The sequence below is a fragment of the Urocitellus parryii genome, chromosome 12 (assembly GCF_045843805.1).
Source record: "Urocitellus parryii isolate mUroPar1 chromosome 12, mUroPar1.hap1, whole genome shotgun sequence".
Taxonomy (NCBI): domain Eukaryota; kingdom Metazoa; phylum Chordata; class Mammalia; order Rodentia; family Sciuridae; genus Urocitellus; species Urocitellus parryii.
The window spans coordinates 89,412,369-89,423,165 of record NC_135542.1 but is presented as its reverse complement, the minus strand read 5'-3'; the positions used below and the strand labels follow the sequence as shown (position 1 = coordinate 89,423,165).

At 44.6% G+C, this 10,797-nt stretch overlaps 1 protein-coding gene across 2 annotated transcripts in view; it reads left to right on the top strand.

The window, feature by feature from the left end:
- The first annotated feature begins 6,278 nt into the window (after positions 1–6,278).
- Add2 (adducin 2) overlaps positions 6,279–10,797 on the top strand; it is a 38,151-nt gene continuing 33,632 nt past the window's right edge. For both annotated transcript variants that reach the window (XM_077791813.1, XM_026405125.2), the window contains exons 1-2: positions 6,279–6,461; positions 7,890–8,028. In XM_077791813.1, coding sequence (XP_077647939.1) covers positions 6,279–6,461; positions 7,890–8,028 — 322 coding nt within the window. The remainder of the gene's footprint in view (positions 6,462–7,889; positions 8,029–10,797) is intronic.

Genomic DNA, 10,797 nt, shown 5'->3' with positions numbered 1-10,797 from the left:
ACTTTACATTCCTCTTTCAGGAGTGCTTTAGGACCTGTTATCCAGGTATTAGTTCTTCTCCTGAAATTCTGGGTGAAGTTGTTTTGAATCCACCATTTCATGGCCTGTATGGGTCTCAGGCTCTCTCACTTTCCTGGGGTGTAATATTTTTCAGGATATTTCTGCCTCTTGGACTACTTCGGAAAATCATTCACACTACCATCTGTTAGTGAGGTGTTGTGGGGGTCTCGGGAAGGGGTCTTATCCCTTCCAGCCTGGGTGTCTGCCAACCCCTGGGCTCCCTGCAGGAGCCCCCACATGGCGCTCCCTGACCAGACCATTTGGAGCAACTTCCTTGTTCTGAGACCTCTCCAGCCAGCACCCAGCAAAGGGTTTTGCCAGTTCCCCTCTTTACAATTTAATCCCAGTTGTAAAAATACAAATGTTTTCTTTTTATAGATGTACTTTGTTTTTAAAATGAAATGAATTTCAAGTTCATTTTGAAGAGTTTCTCAGCAGTCCATAAAATAAATTGGGTTGGGTCATGGTGGCAAGATGAGACACTGATGTTTGCTGTATTTGTGTTTCCAGTTTCCACCTGGATGCCTGAGGCTGTGTAGATGTGGCTGGCACCCCGGAGAGTGGAGCAGGGGGTGAAGACCCAGCACTGAGAGGAGAGAGCCTTGGATAGGCTTGGGCCAGCTTCCCAGTAAGTAGCTGGTGGCTTTTACAGGTGATGCCACTTTACACTTGGGTGCATAGAATGAGCACAAGCTTCCAGACACTCAGGTTGTTGCCCTGAACCCCCCCCCCCACCATCTTACCCAAGAACTACTATAGAATCTGTAGGACCTTAGAGGTTGCTAGTTGCTAGCTCCACCCCCACCCCCACCCCATCTTGAGCAAGGGCTGGAGACCCTCTGCAACACCCGGACTCGAGGAGAGAGAGCACCTGACAAGGCAGCTGTCCTGTTCCCAATATTGAGCTGCTCCTATGGTTAGAAAGTTCTCTGCCACATCTGTAACAACTCTGGCTTCCTAATTTAGGCCCCTGAGACTCAAGGAAATCAGCCAATTCCCTTTCCTACAGGGTGGCACAACAGATGTTTGGGGACAATATGGTAGAGTGGAGAATGAGGATCTGGGGTCAAAGATAGTCCTAACTGAATCCAGGACTTCTGTGACTCATTTTTTTGGACAACAATATGTACCTCATTGAGTCGTCCTGGGGACTAGATTAAATCATGAATAGGGAGCTGCCTGGTGCTGTTATGTCACCAACTGATTCAACTCAATTCAGATTCAACTCAATTAAGTTGAAGGATTATATGTCTCAGTTAAAAGGCCACAGATCAACTACCATAAGTTAATGGAAGAGGTCACCAATAAGACTGTCCCCAGGTCAGACACCAGCCACAAGAGGGATCACCAGGCCACCTGCACTTCTGACTGACTTGGTTATAAGTTTGGGGGTTCCCATGACCCTTCTTCAGGTTCAGTGATTTACTAGAATGACTCTGAGAACCTGAAGTGCTGTACTTGTCATTGTAGTTCTGTCATAAAAGAGCTATGACAAGAACAGCAAATGGAAGAGACACAGGGGCCTGGGTGGAGGTGGGACATGTGGATCTCTCGTGCTCTCTCCATGTGGAATCTGGGCACAGCTCTCTCCCAGAACATCAGTGTATTTACCCAACTAGGAAACTCCCCCAAGCCGCAGGGTCCAGAGATCTCTAGTTTTTTAACCAGGGGCCTTCATTACAGAAGCATGGTTGGTGGACTCATTTGCCCTTTAATGGAACTGAGCTCTAGCCCTCTCCCTCCTGGGAGCCTGTGAGGTGGAGTGGAAGCTCCAACCCTCTAATCATGTGCTTGGTCTTTCCAGAGTAGTCAGACCTCCCTTGAAACTATCTGAGGGCCCTGGATGAGTCACCTTATTAGCATACACTCAGGTTTGGGTGAAAAGTGGTCATTATGAATAGTAAAAGATATTTCTGCTATCTCTTGGACATTTAAAGAATTCCAAGGGTTTTGAGGTTCTGTGCCAGGACCTGGGGACAAAGACCAGATACTTTCTTCCATCACACTTGGCCCCACAAACGCTGGCTTCTGCTTATCTTCAGCATCCAGCTTGTGAGCTCCTCTTCCTTGTGAGCTCCAGGTTGACATGTTCCCATTGTCTGATCAGAAAACTAGGAATTCACATAGATCTTTTCCTGGATGTTTGTTCTTCTTTTTTGTTAACATAGCTTAAGACTGGATTGGTTCTTTGTGCTAAAACCACATAATTATAGTTATTGAGTGTGCACCTGTTTAGAGTTGAATCACAAGCCACTTATTACTCAAGTTCTTAAAGCTGATTCTTGCCCCTAAGCGACACCAAATTAGAGCCAAGAGTTAATAACACTTGCTACAGACCAGGCCATTAACTCTGCTGAGCTTTACAACCATCTTTTGGGGGCAATTATTACAATCCCCATTTTATATATTGGGAAACCGAGGCACATAACAGGTTAGCCAGCCTAAGATCACACAGGTAATAAATGGCACAGCTGAGATTTGAACCCAGAGAGTTCTTGTTCCAGAGTCTATGCCTTTAACCACTGAGCAACATGCACACAATTTTGATGTCCTTCACAGCATTGTGGGGGGGGGGAAGAGGGAGCACAAAAGGATGCCTCTGGTTCACAAAGCCAAAGGGTCTGTCCAGCTGGCTGTTGGCATGGTGATGGAATCAGGGCATCCACATCCTATGCCACTCCCATAGGCCCACCTCTGGATAAGCCCTGTAGGGCTGAGCTCCAAGAAGGGAAGGTGGCCAGGACATGTTGGTGTGGGCTTCTCTCCCTTAGCCCCATACTTATTAGTTCCTCATGCTTCAGGGAGGGGGGAACGGCCTCATGGAGCTGTTCCTGGAAAGGGGGTAGGATTCACCTTTCCTCTGGGTGGAAAGATTGAGCTAGGAACACTGAGTATCAGACAGAGCTGGCTCAAAACATTCCAGTCCCAGGGAAGCTGTGGGTTCAGGTGGCTCTGGAGCTGGTGGGCCTGTAGGCTTAGGAAACACAGGGAGCTCGCGACTCCATGCTCATCCGGTGCACTCACTGGGAAGTTGCTTGTTACTTTAAAAAAAAAAATAAAAATAAAAAAATGTAACCGACGTGATTCTGCAATCTGCATTTGGGGTAAAATTGGGAGTTCATAACCCACTTCAATCTAATGTATGAAATATGATATGTCAAGAGCTTTGTAATGTTGTGAACAACCAATAAAAAAAATAAAATTTTAAAATAAATAAATAAATAAATAAAATTCTAAGATTCAGAGCTTTGAAAGTGACAAAGACGATTAATTGCCACAATGAGTCACTAAGCAGAGAGGTGTTGGAGTCAAGCTGGGTGATGCCTGCAGAGGAATTCTGGTCTGTAGTGCTGCCTGCCCAGGACAATCTGGTGGTGACTGCACATCTCCATGGCTCCAGTGCAGTCCTGCCACATTTGACCTTGCAGCTCTTTCTTACCCCAAGCTCCAGACTGTGTGGGAGCATGATGGAGGTAGAATATTCTATTTTTGCTTCTGGGGAGTAACTAAAGGGATACTTTACCACTGAGCTACATCCCCAGCCCTATTTATTTTTTGTTTCGAGACAGGGTCTCACTAAGTTGGTTAGGGCCTCACTAAGTTGCTGAGGCTGTACTTGGAACTTTCAATCCTCCTGCCTCAGCCTCCCAAGCAGCTGGGATTACAGGTGTGTGCTACTGTACCCCGGAGGTGAAGTACTCTTAAGTAGCCCTTTGCATACAGAATTGACTTGAGGCCACCAGGACACTATCAGTTGCCCATGTGTGTTCTTTGCATAGGTCATTCTCTCCACTCCCTCATTTGGTGATGGACAAAATGAGACCCAGAGAGGGAAATGAGTGACAGAATTGGGGCAAGATTACAGGCCTCTGGCTTCTGGTCCAGAGCTAATTCCACCAGAAACATCTGGTTGTTCTTTCTCCATTTAGATGAGAGGAAAGAGTCTGGGTTTAAATGTTACTAAGTACAACCCACAGTTGTTTTAGTAACCTGCCATATCTGTTTTGAAATCTCTCTTTAGACTTATTTTTTGGCTGCCATGTCCAAAAGATTCCTTCCACCACCATAGTCCCTCATCCCCATCTCTTGACAAGTATCTCATTGACACAATTGGTAAAGGTGATGCCGGCCTAGGGGGGGGGGAGGGAGATGAAAGGGCTTTCATGGGGAGCTGACTAATTAGTGAAAGAGATAAGATGAGAGGTCACAGTTTGATAGCCTTGCAGAAGCGTGTCATGATAACATATGGAGCGCCCCTGCTGTACGAGGCAAGGTGGTCGTTTCAGTAGCCTGGACAGCTCTGGGAAGTGACACATAGCATGAGTTTAGAAACATGAGCCTTTATACCATCTCTTGTCAGGCTTGCTAGAAATGACCAGCCCCTGGAGTGGATGTTACATTGCTTGTTACAATCATTAGCATAGAGCCTGTAATAATTCACCCTTGACTGCTTATTAGAATTACCTAGGGAGCTTTTAAAAATCCTGATGTCCAGGTCACACTCAAGACAAATTATAGTAGAATCTCTGGCATCAGTAGTTTTTAAAGTTCCCCTGGTGATTCCAATGTGCAACCAAGGTTGAGAACCACAGCTCCAGGCAAGGGCTCAGGTCATCATCCATCCACCCCTTGAGGGACTCTGCCCATGTGCTTTCCCTTGAACTTGCTACCCACCTTTCCCTAAAGGAAGCATGCAAACAACAATACCAAAACATCTGGGTGTTCTCTGTTGATGGGATGGGCTCCCACTGTTCTCCCTGGGCTTACTTATAGCATCACCCCCCACCCACCTCTCCTGGAGACACTGCAAGGGATGAGGGTAAAGAGTCCTGGCAGAAGAGGGAAGAGAGGCCACAGGCAGCTCAGGGACAACAAGAATATGCCCTACTGACCATCAGCAAGGCTTCCTTTGTAATGAGCTGCTGGCTGGAATGAAGGTTAAGGCTGGAATGCATAGGACTGCTGAAGCAAGGCTGGAGGTCAAGTGTAAATCAGGACTTAGAGGCCAGGAGGGTTCTCCCAGAGAAGAGGAGAACACTCCATCTCCACAAGGAGGAAGAGCAAGGGAGTGAGAGGTTACGGATGAGAACCTAGGATTTTAATCCTAGTTAATGTTCTTGTATCTCACACATGTGTTCAAAAACTATGGGTCAGTCAAGGTGCATGCCTCCTTCTGCTGAGAAGGTAATCAGGCCTTGGGCAGAAGGCTAAAGCACTGTGGTGTTAAAATGGTCTGACCCAGACTGAAGGGCCAGTAGAGCTGACGCACAGAGGGAGATCAGCTTAGCCAAAGTTGCACAGCTGGGAAGTGAAGGCTAGACCTGTAGCCTTATTCCTCAGAAGGGCTCCATTATAGCAATAAAAGGCACGTCCTAGTTCTTCATTCATGCATTTAAAAAAGTGCTTGAGTAGATAAAATACAGTGGTTGCCCTGTTCTCACTGCAGGGTATGTGGGACTCTGGGCACAACATGGCTCCCTTCAAATAGTATTTATTCTTTTTTCTTGATATATACTTAGTGGGGTTTGGGAGAGAATAAATTTTCCTTTAATAAAAATCACATACCTCTTTTAAACTTGGAAAGAGGATCTGATTCTGCATTAAGACACCTTTTACTAAAACAGTGATTCCTTCCCAGAAGGGAGAGCACCAAGCAAAGTGTCTCCCATCTTTTAGTGTTCTTTTGTGGATTGCCCCACCATAATTTTTAGGAGGCTTATAAAAAGGATTTACATTTATTTATTTTGTGTGTTGCTTTGGATCTAATCAGGCCTCCCACATACTGAGAAAATGCCCTACCACTGAGCTACACCCCACCCCCGTAAGAGGCTTACATTTTAGATAAAATACTGAGTTCCAGTAAATAGCTTCTACTATGTGGGTATGCATTATAGAAATGTTCAAAAAGATTCGCAGGTCATGATTCCACTGGGAACTATCTACTTCAACCCCAGTGTACCCAGTTAAGCTGGGTCCATGTTTTCACTTGGCTCAATGCTACCTTAGTGCCTCCTATCCATCAGCACACCTGGCAGGGTCCTGCCTTCTAAGTGCAGTTTACACCCCGCCAAGACCAAGACTAGCTGCATTCCACTGTGAAGCCTACCAAACCCAACCCTCTGCCTTAGGGAGTGTGTGTGTCTCAATCGGAACTAACATCATGCTTACCCCATCTCTTCTACAGGGTTCCAGGAGCAGATCACAGCCCCAGCAGGAAAATGAGTGAAGAGACGGTCCTGGAGGCCACCTCCCCGCCGCCCCCACAGGGGTCGCATTACTTTGACCGCTTCTCCGAGGAAGACCCTGAGTACATGCGCCTTCGCAACCGTGCGGCCGACCTGCGCCAGGACTTCAACCTGATGGAGCAGAAGAAGCGCGTCACCATGATCCTGCAGAGTCCGGTGAGTGGAGTCTGACGCAGCCCGTCAGGGAGATGGAAAAGGAGGTGGGGCGGGGAGGGGAGAGGTGGGTTGACTCTCCAGGGGACCCAATAGATCAGTCACTCCTTTTCCGGTGCCCAGGGTTGTAGGAAGTTAGACCCGCTAAGCAGGACACGTGTGTATTTGATTCTCTCCCTGATCACTGGTATGTGGCCAAAGCTGAGTGTGTACGGGCAGTTTGGCTCAGAAAGTGGGAGACAGACAGGAGCCCTGCCGGGTGTCCTGTGACCCTTCAGAGCCTCAGTTTCCAGGTTTCCTTCCTCTCTCTACTAAGAACTGTAACCACGAACAGACAAATCCACATCACCTGGTGGCCAGCAGGGGGCACCACGCGAAGGCACCGCCATAGAATTCATCCTTGAGGCAGGTAGTGCCTGAGGACAGCTGGTCTGATGGATGACTGAAGTCGGGGGGCGTTGAGCTGGGCGGAAGAGCAGAGTGGAGGGAGGCAAGGAGGAGTCTGGGAAAGTAGAGCATGGGGCTCCTTAGGAAACAGCCATGGACACTGAGTGTTGGGGACTTCTGGATGGAGTGGAATCTCCAGGTGCTTGGCAAGATGGACACAGAAGCCTGTGCCCAGCTCTTCCTCAGTCCTAAGTGGGTTTCAGGGAGCCAGGCACCTATGTGGTCTGTATGCCACCACGGTGAGGGAAGAACAGTGAATGCTCACACCCCACAGATGAGCATGGAGAGAATGGGTCTGAGGTCTTAGCAGAATTGTGTGGGGAGCCTGGTGGAAGACAGCAGGTGCTAAGAGCATTGGCATGAGGAGTTCCTGGGGAGATCCCCAGAGTATGACTATAAGGGGTGGCAGAGTCAGATAGCACCAGACCTGGTTTCTGGGTCTCCTGCAGGAGATGAACTGGAGGAATTCTGCTTCTTTCTGTGATTTTGTAGAATTGCCAACCTCAAGTGTTTCCTGCTGCCACCTGGTGGGCAAGATGCCAAGTTCATGGCCTTGTTGTCTGAGAAGCTAGGCTTAGGGTAGTGTATCAGAAGTGGAAGTGACCTCAGAGGTCATCAGATCCTTCAGCCCTTCCTTCTATTTTTTATTATTATTGTTATTAAATATACGAGGACACTGAGATCCAGAAGAGCCATAGGCATAGCTAATGGAAATCAGGATCACTGCCCACAGGGCAAAGAGAACACGGAGTTCATTCCCAGCATCTCCTTGGTGCTCCCCACAGAGCAATCCAGGGAGACTTCCGAGGGCCACTGGAATTGCCCCTGGGACCCAGGAATCCCAAGCATGATCCCTGCTTGGCTGACCTAGGGGCTGGGAGTGGGTACTTGACAGAGCTCATCATTCAGTACCTGGGGCAAAAGGGCCCTCAGTCTCACATGTAAGAGACTCTGGGAGGACCAGCACCTTGGGGTCTGCTTCAGTCTTTCAGGGAGGAGCTGGAAGGCCTCATCCAGGAGCAGATGAAGAAGGGGAACAACTCCTCCAACATCTGGGCCCTGCGGCAGATCGCGGACTTCATGGCCAGCACCTCTCATGCAGTCTTCCCAACATCTTCCATGAGTACGTGGGTGTCTGGGGAGCTGCCAGGAGCAGAGGAGGAGGGGTGTGATGGGGAAGAGAGGAAGGAGCATGGAGAAGAGAAGCAGCTTGGTTGCCAGGCGACAGCACCAGCGTGCGATTGCATTAGCAGGCCTGGGGGAGATCAGCAGAAGCCAGGGAGGTGCCTGGCTCTGTTTTTGATATTGCTGCAATTAAGGACTCACAGAAGAATTATCCCTGATGACAGAAATGGGAGTGGTAGAGGTAACTTCAGGGGATGAGAGGCAGCCATCGAAGCCATTATCTCTATGCTGCATTAGACAGGCCAACTGAACCCGATAGATGAGCCAGAGGAGCCAGGGCTAAGCATGAACCCACCTTCCTGGGCTGTGTATGAAGCTCTGACCATGACCTTTAAAAACAAAACATCAAATATAGGATGATGGTTGACAGTTAGGAAAATAATCAAGAAAGATTATTGTACTGTGTTCTTGAAACCTGAAAATGATGACTATCAATATTTTGATGTATATCTTTTTACCTTTTCTCTTAGCATATAGTTTATGCAAGTAAAAATATAATCACATTATATATATCATTATAATAATATATTCTAATTTTTTACATAATAAAATATGGTTCTGGTTAGACACAGTGGTGTACTCCTGTAATCCCACCTACTCTGGAGGCTGAGGCAGGAGGATTGCAAGTTGGAGGTCAGACTGGGCAATTTGGCAAGAACCTGTCTTAAAATAAAAAATTAAAAGGGCTGAGGATGTAGCTCAGTGGTAGAGTGGTAGGGTGTGTTAGTAACTCATATGCACACAATTTGGTTTTGCAATGTAATTTTTTGGCAGATGTATGCTATTTAATCAATTTTCTGTTATTGGACTTTTAGATTATTTTCAGTGCTTTACTATTATAAAAAATACAGTAAACATCCTGATTAAAATAATCTTAGAATAGATACTTGACTATTTTCTCTTAAGTTATAAAATGTAGATTTGCTGGATCAAAGCATATCCACGTTTTAAGACCTTTGTGCATATTGGCAAATTTTTTACTTTCTCCATTCTGGAGAAAGAAAGATAAAATCTACTTATGTTTCCAGTGGCAATGCGACAGAGTGCTCATTTCTTCACCCTGATCTGTAATATATCTTAGCATTAATTTCATCATTCTGATTTGACAGTGATAAATAGTACTTTGCATTTTAATATGCACTTATTTTATTACTATTGAGTAGATATATTATGCATTTTAATATATATTGGATGTGATTTTCTTTTTGTAGTAAGTTGCCTATTTGCATTCTTTGTTGATATTCCTATTAGCATATTTTTTTCTTACAGAACCTGGAATCTTTATAATGAATTCTATTTCCCTGCTATCTACTAAATACATTGCAAGTTTTTCCAGTTTTCCTTTGCCTTTTAAATTCTTTCATGGTATTTTTCATCTCTAGAATTCTTTAATTTTCATGTGGTTGAATCCATTGCTGTTTTCTTTTGTGTATTCTGTTTTTGTTTGCATGCTTACAAAAACCTTCCCATGTTTTATCATCCCAGGGAACAAATGCCCTTAATTATTCACTTGTCATTTTTTTCTCAAACATGTGTTTATTCTTTAAAATGCCTTCAGAATTATTTTGTCAAGCTCTGCCCTCTACGCCTTGTCTACCTTAAACAATTCATTTTAGAATTTTTCCTGGGATTAGATGAATAGATTGATTTGTTAGAGAAATTATAAGTGTGTAATTTACATTAAAATATAATCTCCATGGGGAAAAATTGTATGTTTGGTTCTAGAATACTGTATTCTAGAATAGTGTCCTAGACTTAAAAATAGCATTGGGCACACAGGAGGCTCTTTAAAACTATTTGCATGAATTGATTAAATATTTTTAGATATGAGGGGTATTTTCACCATATATTTAAGGGCTATTTTCATATGGTCCCTACTGATGTTAATCCCTGAAACTTTGTCACTTTAAATGAATCTTTCTGTATTCAGTTTTCTTTTTGGTTATAGCTCTCACTTAAGAAGGGAGATAGATGGATAGATAGATATGAATTACCTTGGGGTTTGTGTATAGAACATCACATATCTGCAAATAATGTATATTTTTGCCTTTATCATTCCAACACCTTCCCATGTTTTATCATCCCAGGGAACAAATGTACCCTTTGGCTTATTATTCCAGTTTTTTCATTTCATCCACTAGAACTTTCAGAACAATGTTAATAATAGATTAGAGAGTAATCATCCATGTCTTGTTTCTGACTTTAATGGAAATTCTTTTGCCACACAGTTTGAGGTAATTATTCTTTCTCATGCCGAGGAAATATATTTTTAATCTAATTCATTATAGGTCTTCTTCAGAAGTGGTTGTTGCTGCATTTGAGGACATTTATTGATTTTTCTTTCCTTGATCAGTTGTTGTGATGAGTTATAGATTTCTGAATACTGAACTCTTTTCATTCCTGAAATAAATGATTCCTGGTCTTGATATATTCTTTTCAAAATACTTTGGATTTGATTTGATGAAATTTTATTCAGGATCTTTTATCTACGTCTTCACATGTGAGACTGCTCAATAGTTCACTTTTGGGGTGGTCTTAATCCAGTATTGGGATTCAGGCTGTGGTTTCCTAACACGATCCAGGGTGAGCTTACCTTTCTTTTTCCCCTGATGGATTTTGAATGCAATAGAAAGCCTTTGTTCCTTAAAGTTCATTACTCATTTATAAAGCCATCCAGATCTGAAAATATTTTGGAGATTATTTTGAC